The 21,086-nt window shown below is 39.1% G+C and overlaps 1 protein-coding gene across 1 annotated transcript; it reads left to right on the forward strand.

The window, feature by feature from the left end:
• The first annotated feature begins 17,123 nt into the window (after positions 1-17,123).
• On the forward strand, positions 17,124-18,765 carry LOC111876638 (protein JINGUBANG). The gene has a single exon (XM_023873185.3). It carries the CDS (start codon positions 17,308-17,310, stop codon positions 18,763-18,765), a length of 1,458 nt encoding a protein of 485 aa, XP_023728953.1. The 5' UTR covers positions 17,124-17,307.
• The last annotated feature ends 2,321 nt before the right edge of the window (positions 18,766-21,086 follow it).

Raw genomic sequence — 21,086 nt, forward strand, 5'->3', positions numbered from 1 at the left:
TAGCATATGGAAATCAATATTAACATATAATTAGTTTTAAGAACATACCTTGATTGTTATATAGCAATAACAATCCAATTCCTCCTTGAATTGACCTTGGAAAGCTGAGAGTCACAAGTGTCACTCCTCTAATGGCTTACAAACACCATAAGCAAGTGGAAAAGGTATAAAAAGAAAGGAGGGAGGTTAGAATTCGTCCTTAGATGCTCTAGGGATCAAGTAAACGAATTCCAAGGCCTTAGGGGTCTTTATATAGGGTTGGGATTAGGTTTTCAGTCCTTATCCTTATCTAGTTGCTTGTCCACCAAGCAACCATAAGATAACTCTTAGAAACCCTTATCCTAGTCGAATTCTAAGGCATTATCACCTCAAATTCGTTCACCCTATATATAAGATAATCCTTACCTTATTTTGTAACTATCACATAATTACAATTCAGCCCCTCTAGTTTAATTAATTACACTTGATCACAAAATTAATTCTTAATTAATTATTGACCAATATTAATTAAACAAATATGATTTCTCCTTTAATATATTATTCTTATAACATATTAATAAATCATAATAACCTCTCTCTCTTTATTTATTTCTCCAATCAAGTTGCTTAGGTGAAGGCAACCCAAAAGGACCATGCACCATCGGGTCAAGTACATACCAAAATAGTTATGGACTTAGACACTAATCAAATAGTCTCCCACTTGGATAAGTCTAACAACTATTCTGCGTATGACTTCAGATCCTGATCTGCAATCGTCGCTTTCCAAAGCTGTTGTCAACTCTGATCATATCAGATACGCGTGTCCTTAGATAAGGGATCATATATTCCTCCATTCTAGATATCATATGAGATATGATTTCAAATCATTCTCTTTGTACTATATCTCGATTTCCGATTTATGACGACTGACTAATTGAACAAATCAAATTAGCCCTAGCCCGGCCGAGCATTTACGTTTGTCATCACTAAACCATCGAGGGGCCCAAAGATATCGCTTTTATCCTACTTTGAATAAAAGGAATGGATAAACTTTGATACAATGGTCGCTTGCACTCACTCACCGAATCACACACAACAATATGTTTTATAACACCAAGTTACTAGTGCGTTTACATATTATCAATGTACAACCGATTTGCAAGATACAACTCACACATCTCGGTTTCAAGAATATAAGATGTTATCGTCTCACCAATCACTCGTAATACAATTCATGAAGTGATCCAGGTGAGCGTGGGTTTAATCCAATGCTCAAATCATATTCATAAGCACTCATGAACGTTGCAGCAAACATTTGCTTATGTCTAATACTCTTCTAGACAATCCACACACCAATTCACGACAGTCTTCATTCATATCTACTTCCAACATATGAATGACTGTGGCCCGTTCGAATAATTCGATTATTCTTAATAAACTCAATTCTGGAAGTCAAAACATGCGAATGTGAAACACAAGAATAATACTAATCTCATATGACCTCAAACCTTTGAGTATAAATAAAACGCCTTTTATTTATCACCATATTGATGACTCATTATTTGTCGTTTCGGGTAATCAACTTCTTACTTGAATTCCAACACTTGTCCCATGCTCCTAGCATGCACACAATGTTTACCTATGGTTCTTACTTTATGAAATAGATCAAATTGAACACATTTCCAATCTTTCTCATTTCACAATTCCAAATCCTTTTTTCCATAAGTTAAAGAATATCAAATTCTTGCTACTTATAGAATATGCTAGATTCTAACATTCTATGCAACTTATCCTTTTGTAATGTCACTGCACCAAAGTCACAAAGACTATTGCCGATGATATTACAAAGTCCTCTATCGGGGATTGTTACAAGACAATTCCATAGACGTGATGTCTCTCACTCAAAGTACATTCTTTAAACATCCTTTTGCATAGAAGTTTCTAATCTAGTCATAGATTTCTCAATATTCAATTTCCAATATGGACACACTTCCATATGTTCCATATGACAACTCATTCTTAATAGAATCTTATCTATTCGTAATGATGTCGATATGGTCCATCCAATATGGAAACATTTCCATATTTTTCAATACTATACTTCCAACTACTCACAAGCGACCAATCCTCGTCGAACTTTGGATTGTCCTTTGATAGTTGTTTAATTATTTTTAGTCAAAACCGATTCTAGTCCCTTTTCCCTCTAAATGCGCTCGACAATTGGAAAATTTTAGAACGGTCAAACATTAAAGCATTTGCAATCGATCCTATACCCGAAGCGTATGGGACACGACGCATAATGTTTTATTTGCTATGTTCTTAAAATTCGAATTGTGAAGAGGGATGCCGTAATCATAATCGAAATTTTAAGAATACACTATATACCTTTGACTAAATCTATTAACATTCCACAACCTAAGCCTTTAGATTTGAAATGAAGCATAATATTCTCTCCCTTAATTATAGCAAAACAACCTTTCAACTCTTACAACTTTGCAAAATATGACTCTTGTTTTCTATAATTAATATTGCCAACTTGCAATACTTTCCTTAATAATCATACAATCATAACATTTATACTCCCACTATCATGATGATTATTATAAAACATAACACTTATGCTCCCACTAGCTTCGACATGTATTCATAAACATCTTAACTTTCAGAAAACAATACTTATTGAATTTCTTAAGTTCATGTTTCTAATACTTGGTGCTTTGATAATCCTTTATCAATGCTTCTTGAACTTATACACCTTTGCCTTCGATAGTTCATATGTGTGTCTAAACAATTAAGACTAATTGCCAAACCTCACAATTCAAATTATGGAAAGGGATACCGTAACCATAATCGAATTCGAGAATGCAATTTTACAATCACTATCTTCTTAAGATCTTTCTTAGTGAAAGCATTTCCTCACAATCATTTTCATGAAGGAGGAAATCTTATGACACTTAGATTTGAGCGGTGTATGTGTTCCTATCCATGTGAATTTGTTAAAACCAAAGTTTACGACAAATTCAAACTCAAATGGACGGAACTTTCTTAATCTTGATTTCTTGCCTTATGGTAGCACAGCTGCCCACCATGTCTTCTAAGTAGTTAAGCAGCTCACCTTTTTTTATCAATGTACCTTTCATTGATTAAGGTGCTTTGCCTTTTATGCGTTCAAAATGAGAACTCATAGAACTCTCATGCATAATTAACTCGATTGGATTGGCACATAACCAACATAATATCATCACGATAGGTTGTAAACCTCAACTCGTGTGCTAGTGATGATCGATAAGGTTTATTTGATTTGTTCTTGAAACCTTTCAAGACCATTAAGACTCCCACTGACTCCTTGACACATAAGATTCTTTTGTCAATAAACATTTGTTGACAACCAAATATTCAAGAGTTAGTGTAGCTTTTATCAAAAACACTTCATAAATTGGTCCTAGTTGATCTTTGTCTTATCTAAGACATCACAACTTACCACATTTAATGAATGTTTTAAACCTTCTTAATACTTTTCACTCATTGTCACAGTCTCAACTCTAAGACTTGTTTTGGAACGAAGTATGATTGACTTCTTGATTTGACCATTTCTTCAATCTTTGATTCCTCTTCTTAGACATACAATTGTACTAAGACTCATTTAGAGGATCAATTGAGATATGATTCTTAATCATTAAGACCTATCATGAAGCATAAAAGGTACTCTCCCTTCTTCTTAGAATGGAGAAACTTTTATCTTTCTGCCTACTTGATTCTTCTTATTCGTTCTACTATTGATCTAAACCCTTTAATCAATTCAGAATTACACTTAATCTTGTAAGTATAATCATATTTACTAAGCCTTTAGTAAATCATGATGAATATCTTTGTTATTCTTATGGTGGACTTTATCAATACGCAACTTTGTGTACTTGATCTCTTAGTCCTTCACTTGACACTTTGTCAATGAATTTGTCTAATTTCCAAATATGAAATTTCTCATTCATTGTGCAACCAAGTTGCGTGATTCCAAATTTCTGTCCAATTGAAACTTTGGGCGATGAGAAACTCTCCCTATTTGGTAAATTCTCAACTTTCCATAAATAACACAATAAGAACCAAATCCATTATTGCTAATAATAGAAAACATTTTAACATCAATTTTTTCATACACGCCATTGCAAGGATAAATAAATAAAATTTAAAATGAAAATTTATTTTATTGCGGAAAAATTTGTCCTTACAATGCAATTCATTGAAAAACTTATGCTAATACATCTTTCTTAGCAATCTAACTCCAACTCTAAGTAGTAGCTTAAGAATCTAATATTTGAGAAATACGATCGAAATCCATTCCTTCATGGTTAGATTCTGCTCACTTCTTCCTTTAAGCTCCCTTTCTTTTTTTTGATTCTACAAAACATCAATTGTAATCTTATCACATTATGTATTAAGAATCTATAATGAAGCTTAAAAGAGTTAGTCAATGGATTTTAACTATATTAGAGCCATACGTTTCGACTCTCCCATCTCTTAGATCTCTTAGGTAAATGGGGCTGCTTCGTCTCCAATGCCCTTTCTCTTGGCAATAAAAGCAAATTGACTCCTTTGGAGCATGACATGGAACTACTTTAGACATTGCCTTTCTCTTATGATCAAACTTTTCGATCATAGCATGTCTTTTTGTTGTCATTGTCTACATCCATAGAGGTCTTGAAGGCAGATTCACCAATCAACTTTGCTTTTCTATTGCGCCAAACCATTGCTGATTCAGCAGCAATAAGCATATAGGTGAGATCTATAAGGGTCACGTTGTGGTTCATCATATAGTACTCTCTTACGAACTCACTATATGAGTTGGGAAGTGACTGAAGAACCCAATCAACAACCATTTCCTCACAGACAACGGATCCTAACATTCTTAACTTATCAATGTGTGATTACATCCCTAGGACGTGTGCACACACCGACTTTCCTTCTTTATGTTTACTTGCCAAAAGGGCTTGAGTGATCTTGAACTTTTCAAGCCTTTGAACTTGTGGGTTAGGGAGAATAATTGGAGGAGGAGGAGGAAGTGAAGTATGATCTCTTGTTCCTCAATCGAATCGTGGAATATCATCTTTATGTGGAATGCTTGTTCCACGGGATTTGAGAAGACCATAGTTGTCAAACTTTGACATCTACAATACGGGAGAAAAACGAATTCAAGTTAGTTGATAGATTGAGTCCTTAGTAAATCAACCAAATGAAATACTAAGGCTAGGACCCAACACAATATCCTACAACTCGGGAGAGGGATGCCGTAACCCTAATTGCAGAATATTTGAAGGTAAGTGAATGACGATTCACTAATTTCCACCATGAAAAACGAAAAATAAATTTAAGTTTTAAATCTATGAAAATTCCTAGATCCTTTAAGATACATTGAACTTTCAATGGTATGTTTATATCTCGATATGCCCCTCTTGTTTGTGACTGGGATGCCGAGGATCACAAAGCGGGTGTGAATAACCATGCAAACTACATGGTGCCCTCACATGTTACAGTCACCTATTCGATGTGCCGGTAAACCACACACGCTCCACCGAACTATGACAAACATTGAGTCACCCTTTGCTACCTTTGCTTAGACCCATTTAGTGTGCCGATTAACCACACACGCTCCACTAACGTCTTCGCAAGGGCACAAAGTGTAATTTCATGGAATTGCATCAATTCACTTTTGCCTAAGTAACTAAGATTGGGAATTTCGAAAAACATTTAGTTACTTTAGTAATTCATTATACTTATAATGGTAGGTTTCGTCCTATCCTACCCGTTCGGCTAACGACCCTCCACTAGTCAAGAGTGCGGTGGGTAAGAGTGGATACCCATTCAATCGCCATTTTATAGGCAATTTCCTTAAACACCCCTTATAGACTAGCTTCGTGTATGAGGCCTACTAACGGTAAGACTGACTTTTCCTTCCTTCTCTTCTACAACTCCCAAGCTATCACAAAACAATCAAGCTCAACAATGGGGACTAGGGTTTTACAGAGAAATTCTCTAAAGGTGTTGGAGGTTGGGGTGGGAGGCCATAATGACGTTTAAATAGGGTACAAACCCTGGGATTTAGGGTTTCATCCAGACTAGCGGACTCGCCGAGTTCGGGATACAGACTCGTCGAGTTGCCTACTAAAGACGCGTGCAATTCCCATCTCTACTCGACGAGTTGGGCTACTGACTCGTCGAGTACCTCTTAAGAAAGGAAAATACTTTATTTAAATTACATACCAGAAATGGGACGTTACATGTGATTTTTAAAATGAAAAATTTGTTCGAAAATTTACGGTGATACACGATGTAACCATAAGGAGGTCACGAATTGACATGTATTTGGTCACGACGTGAAAAGGGTTGCAACCCAAACCCATAATCTTTTAGGATTTCCTTCGTACTTAAGTACCCTAAACTTAGATTTACGGTTCATTTATCAGTGTCTATCTCTCTCAAACCTCAGAAACCCTAACCCTAACTCATCTTAGTGGTTTTGGATCTTTTTGGTGGTTTTGGTGCACTTTGGAGGAAATAAAAGGAGGGTTGGTGCAAGGATCAAGCAAGCAACACTTTCTCATCTTTGAGATCATCTTCTGGACCACTTGTAAGGATTCAAGCTTCTACCTTTATGGATTATTCTCTTAGATTTAAGTTGTTTTGGTCCCTTTTTGGTTCCTGGTTTTGATTTGAGTGGGTGGATGGAATAAAGTTGGAAACTTTATGGTCCTATAGAGTCCCTAGAGCATCGTATCTTAAGGATCTAAGGGTTGGTTGTGGATTTTGAATCTTGCATGAGCTTGGGTCATTTTCTTGCCTTTTTGGCCTAGTATGGGTAGAGGACATGCAAGGAGCATGCATGTCCCTAAAATTGTCATTTTATGGACTTTTGGAGCCCCTTGAAACTTTTTAGAAAGTTTGAGTTGAAGACTTAATGGATTAAGGACTCAACCATTAGGATTTTGCTTCAGACTGCGGTAACGTCGTGACCTGGAGAGTGTCACAACGTGACGATGTAGGATCCCTCAATTAGTTTGTCCGGATGTGTTCATGACATGACACGGAAGGTTCACATCGTGGTATCAACTGTTGGGTTGTCCATGACTAAGTTGGTTGAGTTGTAGCCTGGCCAAGTTTGGATCGGGCTAAGTGTGTTCTGATGATATGACCATGGACTGGTCGCGACATAAGGGTCACTCATTAGTGATGTTAAGTGTTGACTTTGACTTTGACCGTTAAATTTTTGGCGTGGTTGACTTTTGGTCAAACTAAGGGTTTTGGAGTGTAAACTGATAGGGTACTATTTATTGTTGTTAGGTGCCTTGTAGGATCGTTTGTCGCTGGGAGAGGGAGTTATTGTGTTTAGCTGCTACTTACGAGGTGAGTTTTCTCGCTATACTTGTCTGTGTGGTAGTATATGCATGTTGACTAGTTGGGTCTTATTTATTGATTTTTGTTATATGTGAACTGAGATTTTGATAACTCCTGGACTGTTGCGAGTCCATGGGACTACTAATAGTCCCCAGGGTTGCTGATAACCCATACGGTGTGTTGTTAATCTACAAGGTGTGTCGTTAGCCCACTGGGACCGCTAATAGTCCCCATAGTTACTGTTAATCCTTAGTTGATTATTATGTTGTGCTGTATGCAGTATTTCACTAAGCTTTATGTTTACAATTGTGGATTACATACTTTGCAGTTACTTATCGGATTGCGAAGGCGGGATTTTATACAAACATCAATATATTCATGATTTGAGATTTTGTATTGTCTTCTCGTTAACTTTGATTTATGAATAATGGTTTATGAACAAATGGGTTGCCATGAATGTATTTTTGTTAAAATGGATGTTTTATTATTTTAAAAATGAAAATTTTAACCTGGGTTTCTGGGATGTTACAAGTTTGTATCAGAGCCATGGTTAGAGGGATTTGGATGAACACTTATGGGATTCCAAACTCAAACTATGGAATTGAGAGTTTTACTAATCCTTTTTGGAGAAGATTCATTTCAAAAGAAAAAAAGAGAAGATGTGATGTGTACAGTCAGCCGAAGCTCAAAAAGTGATTTCCCAAAACATCCATACTTGCTTTATATTTTGTAATTGACTTGTTCTTATATATGTTATAGTATGATGTGTATGTTATAAGTAAGGATAAGGATCTACTCAGGGTTGCATGACAGAGTGTCTGCTTAGGAGAGATTACTTTTGTGTGTGTTAGAGATGTAGGATAATGTGTATGCTAATGATTCAAGGTCCAAAAATGACCCATAGTTGGAACTGGGTCGTACGCCTCGTGTACTATCTTGTATGCCCTGCGTACAAGGCCGAAGCAAAAAGGAACGAGGTCTAGGTGCAGTACGCGTAGGGTACTGGGTTTTATGCCCAACATACACACCAAAAAGCAAAACCCTCATTAAGGTCTTAATGCCTCAAGACTTTACGTCCAAACTTCAAATATGAGCTTAATAAGACCTCTAAGGCCATAAAGTTGAAAACTGTATGCCTTTGCATGGCTACAAAGAGCCCAACGCTAATCACCTAACTTGTTCCATCCTTTTAACACTAATACTCATGCATGGGGACAAACCAAGATCCAAGCTTGCATTTTTATGACTTAAAATACCCTAAAACTTCTGAAACGACGACTTAAAGGCTTTGGGGTACCTCATACTCACAAAGCCATTGGTTTTGGGACAAAAGGATGAAAATCAAGGCTTAACTAAGATCTAGAGAAACATAAGCCAAGGTTGGAGCTTTATACCTCCAAATGGTGCACAAAGCATCGAAAATGTTGGATCCAAAGTTTTGAGAGCAAAGTCACCTCTTTGATGATCCTCATTCACAAGCAAGAAAGCTCACAACTCACTCAAAAGCTCAAAATGCTCAAATAAGGTTAGGGTTATCAAGGAGGTCGATTCTTGGGGTAGTGGCTAATAAGAGGAAGGGTTTTGGGGATATAATGGTGCTTAAATAATGCACAAACCCTAAATATTAGGGTTTGGTCCAATACTTTGTACGCCTTGCATACCAACATATTCCCAACATACATGCACGGGGTTAGGTACGCCCAACATACCAAGGTGTATGCCCAACATACCCATGCTGCACCAAAAATTTTACAAAAATGTCGTTGGGGACCAATTTTGCAAATCAAACACAATCCAATGGTCAAAATGAATACCTGAAAATTTTAGATGTTACATTTGGGTCTTCCAAAACGTCAACCCATACACGTGTCAACCCCTTCTCTTCTATTGGGGTCCAAGGCATATTCAATGCCTTTTTCTCCGATTCCGATTGGGGTTGAGCATCCTCAGGATCGAAATCAATTTCATATATGATATAGGTTTAGATTGTAATTGGAATTGAGTCTCTTGAAAGACACATATAAAATGCGTTGAAATCATTTTAGGATTAAAATTAAGGTTGGAGTTGGAGTTGTGGTTGGTTAGAATATGGAGTATCATATGGACCATGATAATGGAATGGAGGCTGTGAAAAAAATAATACGATCCATTTGAGGTTGGTAGAAGATTGGTGATGAAGGGTTTGAATTGTTTGTAGTAGGAGTTTTTTACTTGTTTCTTCTTGAAATCCTTTGGTTTCATTGAGAGTTGAAGCAAGCCATTTACAAAAATAAATGTTGAATAATTTAAAGATATGAGAAGAATAATCAATTTTTTGTGTGTAAAATACACTAGATGTTGGTATCTATATTGGTTGAGAAAGAGTAAAAGAAACTGATTTTTTTTTTGTAAAAAACGGTAAGTTTTTTGAAAACTGGTAAAGGATTTTTTGTTAAATATTCTCTCATATAATAATCGTTACTGAGTTAGAGCACCTAATTCGACATGCCGAATTAAAATCACAGTATTTACCGAACTGATTCATAGACTGTCGAGCCTTCTTTGAACCCACTCAATATAGCCTTAAACAATCGCAAACACCCCATGGAGTGGTACTAGGGACGAGCGTTTGGACCGAATACCCTAACTAGAATTGGAACCGAACCGAACCGCATTAGGACCGAATAAGTTATCTGGTTCGGGTATCGGATATGTATTTTAGGCTTATTCGGTTCTTTGGTATTTTGGTCCGGGTTACCTGAATAAAAATGCTTAATTGGTTCTAAAGGAACCGAACCTTAATAAGTTGTACATTTTTTTTAAATTTCAACATGTTTGTAGAAGTTTAGGGAAACTTTGAATTGTCATAACGTATTCTTTATTTGCCTGATGTAACATCCATAAAATTCAGGCCAAATTTGAACTTTTCAAAAGATTTCAAAACCATTAATTATTACAAAACTTGTTTTCAAAATAGTATAATAGAGTATCCCAGAAACAAATCATAAACATGAGGAGCTGTACGATCACGCCTTTGCCTTCCCGTGATCTCCTGAGGTACCTGAAACCAAAATTGAAATTGTAATTACAAAGCTTATTAAGTTCCCCCAAAATACCGACACATAACAAAAATACATATAATAACAGCATGTAATGGGTCCACAACTCTACAGACTGGATTACCCCCTGGGCCCACAGTGTGAGTCTGGCTTGCCTTATGGGACCACAAATCACATCTGGCTTGTGCTTGCAGTCCTAAGACTGAAATATAACTGATCAGCCCTCGGTGCGAGTCTGACATGCTCCCCTATCCCTCAACTCGCATCTGGAATTGTACGAGTCTGGTATACCACCCGGTCCTCAGCTCATATCCGGTATGCTAACGAGTCCTCAGTATGAGTCTGGTATGCCTTCCCGACTCTCAACTCATTTCTGGCATACTCCAGGGGTTTGTTGGTCACCACACGAAGCAGTGCAACCTCAACTCATTTCTGGCATACTCCAAAAGACGTTCCTACTCGACAAGTCAGGGCCTCCAACTCGTCGAGTAGACTTTTCAATATGAAAAATAAAGCTGAAAGATTAATACCTGAGAGACGGGGCATTACAATTCTCCCCCACTTGAACTAGACTTCGTCCTCGAAGTCTGCTGCGGTGAACATCTCCGGATAGTGCTCCCGCATCTTAGCCTCCGACTCCCATGTCCACTCAGACCTTCTATGGTGATCCCACTGTACCTTTTCCAAACATATCTCCTTGTTCCGCAGAATCTTCACTTTATTCTCTAGAACGACCACATGCCTCTCCACATAATTCATACGCTCATCAACTTGAATGTCGTCCAACGATACCATTGCCTGCTCGTCCAAAATGCACTTTCGCTATTGCGAAACGTGAAATGTGATGTGGATCCGACTAAGCTCCTTAGGAAGATCTAGTCTATATGCCACCATGCCAACCCTGACAATGATCTTGAATGCCCCAATGTATTGGGGACCCAATTTCCCCCTCTTCCTAAAGCAGATCACACTCTTCCAGGGCGAGACCTTTAGGAGTACCATGTCACCGACCTGGAACTCTAACTCTGGCGCCAGTCGGTGTAGCTATTCTGTCTACTCTGTGCGGTCTACAATCGCTGTCTAATCTGCTGAATCATCTCAGTTTGTAGGAAAACTCTACAAGGGGTAGGTGGGAATTCCAGCTCCTACCGAAATCGATGACACAAGCCCTCAACATGTCCTCGAGGGTCTATATGGTCCGCTCGCTTTGGCCATCGGTCTGCAGATGATAAGATGTGCTAAAGTGCAACCGAGTGCCTAGCTCCTCGTGGAACTTCTGCCATAAACAAGAGTTGGATCTAACATCCGAGTCGGAAACAATAGAGACCGGAACTCTGTGGCGAGCAACAATTTCGCGAACGTACATGTCGGCCAGCTTCTCGGCCGATGAGCTCTCCTGTATGGCCAGGAAATGGGCACTCTTGGTCAATCGATCCATGATGACCCATATAGCATCAAATCCCTTCGTCGTCCTCGACAACTTGGTAATGAAGTCCATCGTGATCTGTTCCCGTTTCCACATAGGAATCTCTAGAGGCTGCAGCTTGCCATGCGGCCTTTGATACTCGGCCTTGACCATCCTATTGGTCAAGCATCTCTCAACATACCAAGCGATTTCTCGCTTCATGCACGACCACCAGTAGCTCAAACTTAAATCCCGGTACATCTAAGTGGCTCCCGGGTGAATAGAGAAATGAGACTTATGAGCCTCCTCCATAACCGTCTGTCTGACCCCACCCGACATCGGAACCCATACCCGACCGCATCGGGTCAACAATCCCCGACTATCCTGCACAAATCGGGCGTTCTCACCCATGATCCTCTCCAGTTTCCATTTCTCTGGTCGTATACCCTCAACCTAAGCCTCTCTAATGAAACTCACGAGTGGAGAATCCAACGATATCCTTATACATGTCGCTAGTGTGGAGGATCCAGCTAACTTGCAGCTCAGTGCATCAGCCATCACGTTCACTTTACCTAGGTGGTAAAGGATCTCATAGTTGTATTCATTGACTAGATCTAGCACCTGCGTTATCTCATGTTCAGGTTCGACTTATCCATGATGTGTCTCAGGCTCTTGTGGTCCGTGTAGATGGTACAACGGACCCCATAGAGATAATGCCTCCAAATCTTGTGGGTGAACACCATCGCCCCCAGCTCCAAATCGTGAGTAGGGTATCTCGCCTCATGCGGCTTCAGCTGCCGCGATGCGTAGGCTATCACTCGTCCTCTCTACATGAGGACTGCTCCCTGTCCCGTGATGGATGCATCACAGAGCACTACAAAATCCTCGACTCCCTCCGGAAGAGTCAACACTGGAGCCTCGCATAAGCGCTGTCGGAGGGTCTCCAACGCCCTCTGCTGCTCGAGGCTCCACCAAAAATCCACCCCGTTCCTCGTCGGACGAGTGAGGGGTATTGCAATCTTGGAAAAATCCTGTATGAATCTCTGGTAGTACCTTGCCAATCCCAGAAAGCTCCGGATGTCTGAGGGAGATTTCGGAACCTCCCACTGCATGGTCACCTTGATTTTGGCTGGATTGACCAAAATCCCCTCCTGGTTAACGAAATGTCTCAGGAACCGGACCTCTCATAACCAGAACTCGCATTTTGAGAACTTGGCATAAAGTCGTTATCGCCTCAGAACTCCCAATAACTCCGAAAGGTGTTCGTTATGCTGCTCTCGGGTCTTGGAGTACACCACGATAGCATCTATGAACACTATGACCGACCGATCGAGCATCAGCCTGCAGACCCGATTCATCAGGTCCATAAACACCGCTAGTGCATTGGTGAGTCCAAACGGCATCACCATGAACTCGTAATGTCGATAACGATTTTGGAACGCGGTCTTCTCCACGTCCTCTTCCCTAACTCTGACTTGATGGTATCTGGACCTCAAGTCTATCTTGGAGAACCAAGATGCTCCCTGCAACTGATCGAAAAGATCGTCTATCCTCGGGAGTGGGTAACGGTTCTTCATTGTCAACTTTTTCAACATACGATATTCAATGCACATCCGGTGTGAACCATCCTTCTTCCTGACGAAGAGTATCGGCGCTCCCAACGGAGAACTGCTTGGACGAATGAACTGCTTATCCAGCAGTTCCTGCCGCTATGATGACAGCTCCTACATCTCTGGTGATGCCAATCGGTACGACGCCTTGGCGATAGGGGCCACACTTGCAACCAGGTCGATCTGAAACTCGACCTGCCTCTCCGGAGGTATCCCTGGTAACTCCTCCGGGAACACGTAAGCAAACTCCCTTACCACTGGAACCTCTAAAACTGAAATCTGATCTCTGCCTCGTGTATCCACCACATACGCCAGGTAACCCTCACACCCATGCTAAATATACTGTCTAGCCCTGGTGGCTGAACAAAACCCTGATCCCAATCTGGTACCCTCGCCATAGACAATCAATTCTCCCCCACTTGGGGTTTGAACTACCACTTGCTGACCCTTGAAATCGATCATGGCACCGAAAGAACTAAGCCACTCCATACCCACAATCACACACACATCCCTCATAGGGATCAAAATCAAGTCGATCGGGAAAGACACCCCGATGATCTCCAACTCACATCCTCGATAGACTGAAGAAGTAGAAACGACATGTTCGTTGGCGATAGAGACTCGCAACGGGCACTCTAGCTCTGTTACTGGCACACTGAACTCCCTACTAAACGCCTGAGATATAAATGAACGACTCTCCCCCGAGTCAAATAAAACCAATGCAAGCAAGGAGTTCACTAAAAATGTACATAATCATAGGTACAACAGATAAGCATAAAACAAATATAATCAATAAGATTAAGGATAGAAACATACCAACAACCATATCTGGTGCTGCTTTGTCCTCCTCGGCTGTAAGCTGGAAGGCATGTCCATGAGTCCTCGAGGGCTCCGATCTACCCTGTCTCCCGTCCGTAATCCTCAATGTGGCTGGTACAGGAGCCTGCGCCGACTTAGCGACGAGCAACGAGTAGTTGGACTTCACATGGCCAATCTGCTCACAGTGGTAACATCACCTCACACTCGGAACTGGGGTGGGCTGGCGACAATCCTTCGCATAATGTCCCTCCTTGCCATACTTGTGGCACCCGCCACCTGATTGACAAGCTCCAGAATGACCCTTTCCGCACTTTCCACAAGTACATGACCTCCGGTCATAGTATCAGCGGTCTTAGACCACTTCGGTACCGGCTGTGACTGCGTCAGAGCCTGCCACTGCTCCCTCAACTACAACTCAATCTCCAACTCACACCGCCTGACGGCCTCCTGTAACTCCAGTAGTGTGTCACATTGCTGGGTAGCAACAAACTGACGGATGTCAGTCTTGAGCATGCTCAGATAACGTTTCATCTGAGCCTGCTCAGAAGCAAACTCCAGGCTAAACATCTCCCTCTCCGTGAACATAAGGGTAATCTCAGTCACGGTCTCACCATCCTGTCTCAACTCCAATAACTCCTTAGCCAGCCGTTCTCGCTTTACCCGTGGAATATAGCGAGAGTGGAACATATCCCTGAACTGATCCCAAGTAACCGCAACTCTCTGGTCATCCGATTAAGACCCAGTCATCAATCTCCACCAGTCCTTTGCCCCGAACCTCAGCAGGTTTAGGGCACATCTCTCTTGTTTTTGCAAGTGGGTCTTATTGAAAAACCCACTCTCTCTCCTTTTTACAAGTGGGTCTTTTTCAAAGTCATCATTATTATTATCTTATTAAAAAACATTTATGAAAAGATAAATACAAGTGGGTTTCACTCCATAAAAACCCACACTCTCTTCTTTTTGCACCTGTCTACGCCTCCATAGTCGAGTCATCTTCTTTGACCACCACCTTTGGTTGTCGTAAAACTCACCACCACCACTAAGCATATTGTTTTTGTTCTTAAGACATGTAATCAATGTACAACTATCCGAAACATGTGTACAACAACCACATTACCACACTACCTGATCTCCGACATTCCAATTTTCCATTTTCTCCAACCACACAACCACCATCCCCTCCCCACTTCCATCGTCTTCTCTAGTGATCTTAAAGATATCAAACCAGAAAAATTCAAAAACAAACCTATTGCCACCAATCAACCACTTTGGTGACCCTGTGAGTAATTAATGAGCTAAATCAAAACCACCGTTGTTGATTTTTACGATTAGGAAACCCACACACATAAATAATTATGTTGGAGATAATTATGTTGAAAAAATAAGACAATCCTCCATCTCCTTGCACTTTTTGTCCCAAACTGCTAGCACTTGACTAGCAGAGAAATACCATTACCGCCCTGAAACCTCCTCACACTAGAAGCTTCATTGGAGAAACTATAAACCACCACCAAACACCGTTGGTGAGCTCAAAGAAATCAAACCAAAAAAATTTCAAAAATAATTGTTGCAATCACTCAACCACTTTGGTGACCATGTGAGAAATTGATAAGCTAAATCAAAACCACCATCATTGATTTTTATGATTAGGAAACCCCTACAAAAAAAGAGTTATATTGGAGAAAATTTGTTGAAAAAAGAGAAAATTCTCCATCTACTTCCTTTTTTTGTTGCCACAAACCGTTTGCACCCGACTAGCAGAGAAATATCATTACCGCCCTGAAATCTCCTCGCACTGGAAGCTTCATTGGGGAAAATATAAACCACCACCAAACACCACTGCCTCCTCTCTTTAATCTGTAACCTCCACCTGCAACCCTCGTGATTACAATTTGTGTTTCGTTACATGAGAATTGGTCATTTTCTTCAACAAGCACTACCACCTACATTAGTAGTCTTCTCCGATCAACAACATCACAACCAATGATATCAATCACTCATTAAAAATCAAATGTGATGAATCTGATTGTTACCATCAGAACTCGTTTTTCACATGTAAGAATGGATTCTTAAAAGGGAGACGAGGAGAGCAGGGGAAAGGTGAGGAAACATGTCCTTTAGGGAAACAAAAGTTTAAAAGAGATATGGTGTTGCTTCAATTGTTCCTGATAACTCTTTCAGTGGACGTGGACAATGACAAAAAATGATATAATGTCTTGATGTACCACGTCTTTTCTCAATCGATCTCTCCCACAACTTGCATCAAGGGAGATCGAGACTAGAGGAGAAAATTGATACTGAAACGTGTAATATTAAAAGGTTGCAGATCGAGACCTGTAGAAGGCAAAGATTTGTATGGTGGCTACGAAGACTCTTCCAAGTTACATCGTCGACGATGTTGAAGAAATTGACGGGGTTTTGGGCTTCTACTTTGACTGGTTATGTCACTGGTGACGTTGAAGACACCGATGAGATTTAGGGTATGGTTTTTTAGTTATCCAACGAGAGAGTGAAAGGGTGAGACCGTGAGAGGGATAAAAATCTGGATGATTTTTTTCTTTTTTTAAATCAAATGGATAAATAAATAATAAAAAATGATAAAAAAAAATTATGAATGATAAATAGTATTTTTTTATGGTAAGGACTAACAACACAAAAAAAACATAATAGGAGGATTGTCACTGTTAAAATAAAAAGTACTACAAAACACATGTACCATGGGTGTAATTTACTCTTATTATTATTTTCAACATTTTTGTAGCTTTAAGAAAAGATGTTCAATAAATCATACGTCAACAAACATAAATCATGCACCACCTATTACATGCATCTTCATCGCCATTCCTTTTTATTCAACGCGGTTTTACGTCAATCGTCTTTTTTTTTTTTTATCATTTTCCGATCATCATCCTCTTTTGATGAATTTCATATATCCTTCGAATCTGTTCTTCCTTTCTCGAAGCAAGACCTCAAATCATATTATTATGATATAATTGTGTTCGAAATTTGATTACTAGCCTTTAATTTTCCGGGGGAGGAAAATTACAGAACGAATTGAATACCATTAACCATGATCAGAAACTCACCGCCAGGAAATATCCCGGCGAATTCATACAATGATGGCAATGTACAACGGCAGAAGCCGGGAGGAAAGTTAAAAAGCAACAATGATCATCATCCCATAGATATTGGGGATCAACTGTCTTTTCGCTTGAACAATCACCCCCCGCCATTAGAGGATATTGATTCACCTACGGAGGATGACGCATCTCTACGGGATTCATATACATCACGTATGCTCTTTGGTCCTTCGACATCGCACCAGTTGTCACCGTTGAAAAGATCTCCATGGTCGTCTTATGTAGAAAAGTCCTTGCCGGATTGCTCTGATTCTCATTCTAATTACACTGGTTTATTGGCTTCCCTTGTCCGTGAAGAAGGGAATATATATTCGTTAGCTGCGACTGGGGATTTGCTCTACACTGGATCTGATAGCAAGAACATTCGCGTTTGGAAAAGCCAGAAGGAATTTTCCTGGTTCAAATCTAATAGTGGGTTGGTTAAAGCAATCGTAATCGCCGATGAGAAAATCTTCACCGGCCACCAAGACGGAAAAATTAGGGTTTGGAAGGTTTCGCCTAGGAACCCTAGTGCCCATAAAAGGATTGGAACGTTGCCCACTTTCAAATCCGTGGTGAAAAAATCGATGAAACCAAAGAATTACACCGAAGTGAAAGGAACTCAAAGAATTTGGATCAAACATTTCGATGCAATTTCTAGTCTTAGCTTCAGCGAAGATCAATCGCTTCTTTATTCAGGTTCATGGGATACGACAATTAAAGTTTGGAAGGTATCAGATTTCAAGTGCTTGGAGTCAATCACTGGACATGAAGACGCCATCAACTCGGTGGTCACCGGATTCGATGGTATGGTTTTCTCAGGATCAGCAGATGGAACAGTGAAAGCATGGAGGAGGGAGTTTCAAGGGAAGAGAACAAAGCATTTCTTTATCGACAACTTGTTGAAGCAGGAATGCGCAGTTACGTCGTTGATTGTTAACCAGTCGGGGACGGTGCTTTACTGTGGCTCCTCCGATGGATTTTTGCATTTTTGGGAACGAGAGCGGTTGTTGTCCCGCGGCGGGCTTTTGAGAGGCCATAAGCTGGCGGTTCTATGCTTGGCGGCGGCGGGGAATTTGGTTTTCAGCGGTTCAGCGGATACGAACATTTGTGTGTGGAGGAGAGAAGGAGGAGGAGAACATAAATGTTTATACATGTTGAGCGGACATACTGGGCCGGTGAAGTGTTTAGCGGTGGAGGATGAGCGGCGAGTGGGGATGGCGGTGTCCCGGTGTAATAATAGTAACAGGGTTTGGACGGTGTACAGTGGAAGTTTGGATAAGTCAGTGAAGGTATGGAGGGTCTCTACAGAAACGGAAACGAAAAGCCGACAACCGACGGCGAGTGCACCGTCACACCACCGGAGAAGCTCTTCTTCAGGACAAATCTTCGCACGCAGGCGAGATTGAGCCGACGACAACTTATTGGAGATTATGATGTACAACCTTGTAATGCGTCAATGTACAAATCCTTATATGTGTAAAAGTAAAAGTAAAACAACTCCTCATTTGTCAAAATCGTGTGACTTCACTACCAAAAACCCATGAATCCACCTAATTAGTGTTTTTGTTAGTAAAAAATAATTCTTAACATGAGGGTGATAATTGGGTAAACTTCTAAACAAACGTGATAAGGTTAACTCGACAATATGTTATATGTTATATGTTTTCATATTATTTTAATTAATTCTTTGTAACAGTTAAGTGATTATATATAAAAGCTAGCAATGAAACTCAAACCAAGTTTATAGCCAACAGTGAGGTTTACATATATACCATCCAATTAACTATGTCTATGTATTACTACTTCTAGGGTCGTCCTCGAGAATTTAGAGGCTCTGTGCAATTTAGAGGCTTGTAATCCTAGGATATATCGGGATTTAAAATTTGACATCCTTAAACGGTAAATTCTATAAATACCAACAATAAAATTAATATTTTTCATCTAATCTCACGGTTACAAGTCCTTTCAAAATATTACATGAAAAAGTAAACTTGTTTCCACTTAAAATATATCATCCTTTTAATATCCAAACTCAACTTCTCTCTTTCAGATGAATTAGGAAAACACCTCACTGAAATTTACTCCTTTCCTGCTTTTGAAAAATCAATCTGAAAAATGAAATGCATAAATCTGAATCAGAAAGACAAAAAAATGGATGACTCTAATTTAAAATTCAAAACTGATAATATGATATAATCAGAACTGTTATTTACCTTTTCAAAATCTGTAAAATCTAGAACTACTAGCCTTATTTGTATAGGTTGCCTCTTGAAAATTTCAAAATCATAAGAGATGTCAAAACCATAATTATATATACAACGTTTATCTCTTAAAAACTAAAAATAAAAAAATGAAGGATCAAACTAAGATGATAACTAAGATATTTAAAAAAAATGAAGGCTCAAAAATAGAAAACGTATAATACCTATGATTATGTAGAAAGAATGAAATCAGAAATCTTGACTCTTGAGAAACCAAATGTATTACTCTAAGAATATGTTAAAATGTAAATCTGAAACATATTCTAAAAAGTAAAAAGTTGTTCAAAGATACAAAACGTACTCAGTTACTTACATCTTAAAAAAGATGTAGAGACTCAAGAAGAGAAGAAGTTTAGGCCACGATTACTAGACATGAGGGTGTTTTGTGGTTGAAGGTTGCGATTCCTGAACAAGAAGGATGTTGAATGTTATAATTTTTTTAAGAACAGAAAAATCAAATGGAATAAATTGTTTTCTTTTTGAAGCCTTGAAGGATGTCAAATTTTAAATCCCGATATATCCTAGGATTATGAGATCGTTAATAAGAACTGAATTGTTGTATGCCATCAATTGTTTTCCCTTCACACGTATATTGAAATGAGGCAGGAGCAAAATCGATTTCAATCGTATTCCCGCTTTCAATTTTGATTTTGCGCGCTTTGATTTGGAAGAAAACGTTTTCTGTTTTAGGCGAAAACACAAAGTAGGTTATTAACCCTAAACGAGAAATTGGGCCCTGTTGGAGGATGGGTCATGTTAATGGGCACCTTCTGAACTTGCCTTGGGCCGACTTTGACTACTTCCATGCATGCACTATCCAACAAAAATATAACATGACAATCCTATGAAAAATAGATTGTCATTTCGTTGCTTTTAAGACTCAAATAATACCGTGTTTCTATGTTAACATAAGTAGGAATAAGGGTGAGATAATGTGAAAGGAACTTAACATAATGCATAAAATGTGTTTTTGTGCAAAGGGTTTTGAGTAATAAAAAGCTCGGATCAATTCACTATATGAATTAGTTTTCAATCCTATCTAATAAATGAAAGTTTTTTTTGTCACTTGTCACACTCTTATTCAATTTGCTAAATGTCATTTTGTGGTTATTTTGAATTAATTTTTTTTCCACATGTCATTTTATGAGTTTTTCTATTTTATTAATTTTCATATAATGTTTTTATGTAATAATTGCAATAAATGTAGTAAAAAATGTTTATGAATTTCATTAATAAACTTAATTTAAAATTAAAGTTCATTAGTTTTTTTTTTTTTTTTTTTTTTTTTTTTTTTTTTAAATTCAGGGACGAATCTTCTTGGGGCCAGGAGGGGCTGTGCCCCCCACCCATATTTTTTTTGTCATAATTAGTCCTTAAGTATTAAGTTTTTTACATATTAGACCCAAAAGCTATAAAATTTGGCTTTAGCCCCCTGTTCTCCAATTTTCTTACTTATTATACTTTTG

This window comes from Lactuca sativa, chromosome 2 (genome assembly GCF_002870075.4).
Source record: "Lactuca sativa cultivar Salinas chromosome 2, Lsat_Salinas_v11, whole genome shotgun sequence".
In the NCBI taxonomy this organism is placed as follows: Eukaryota; Viridiplantae; Streptophyta; class Magnoliopsida; order Asterales; family Asteraceae; genus Lactuca; species Lactuca sativa.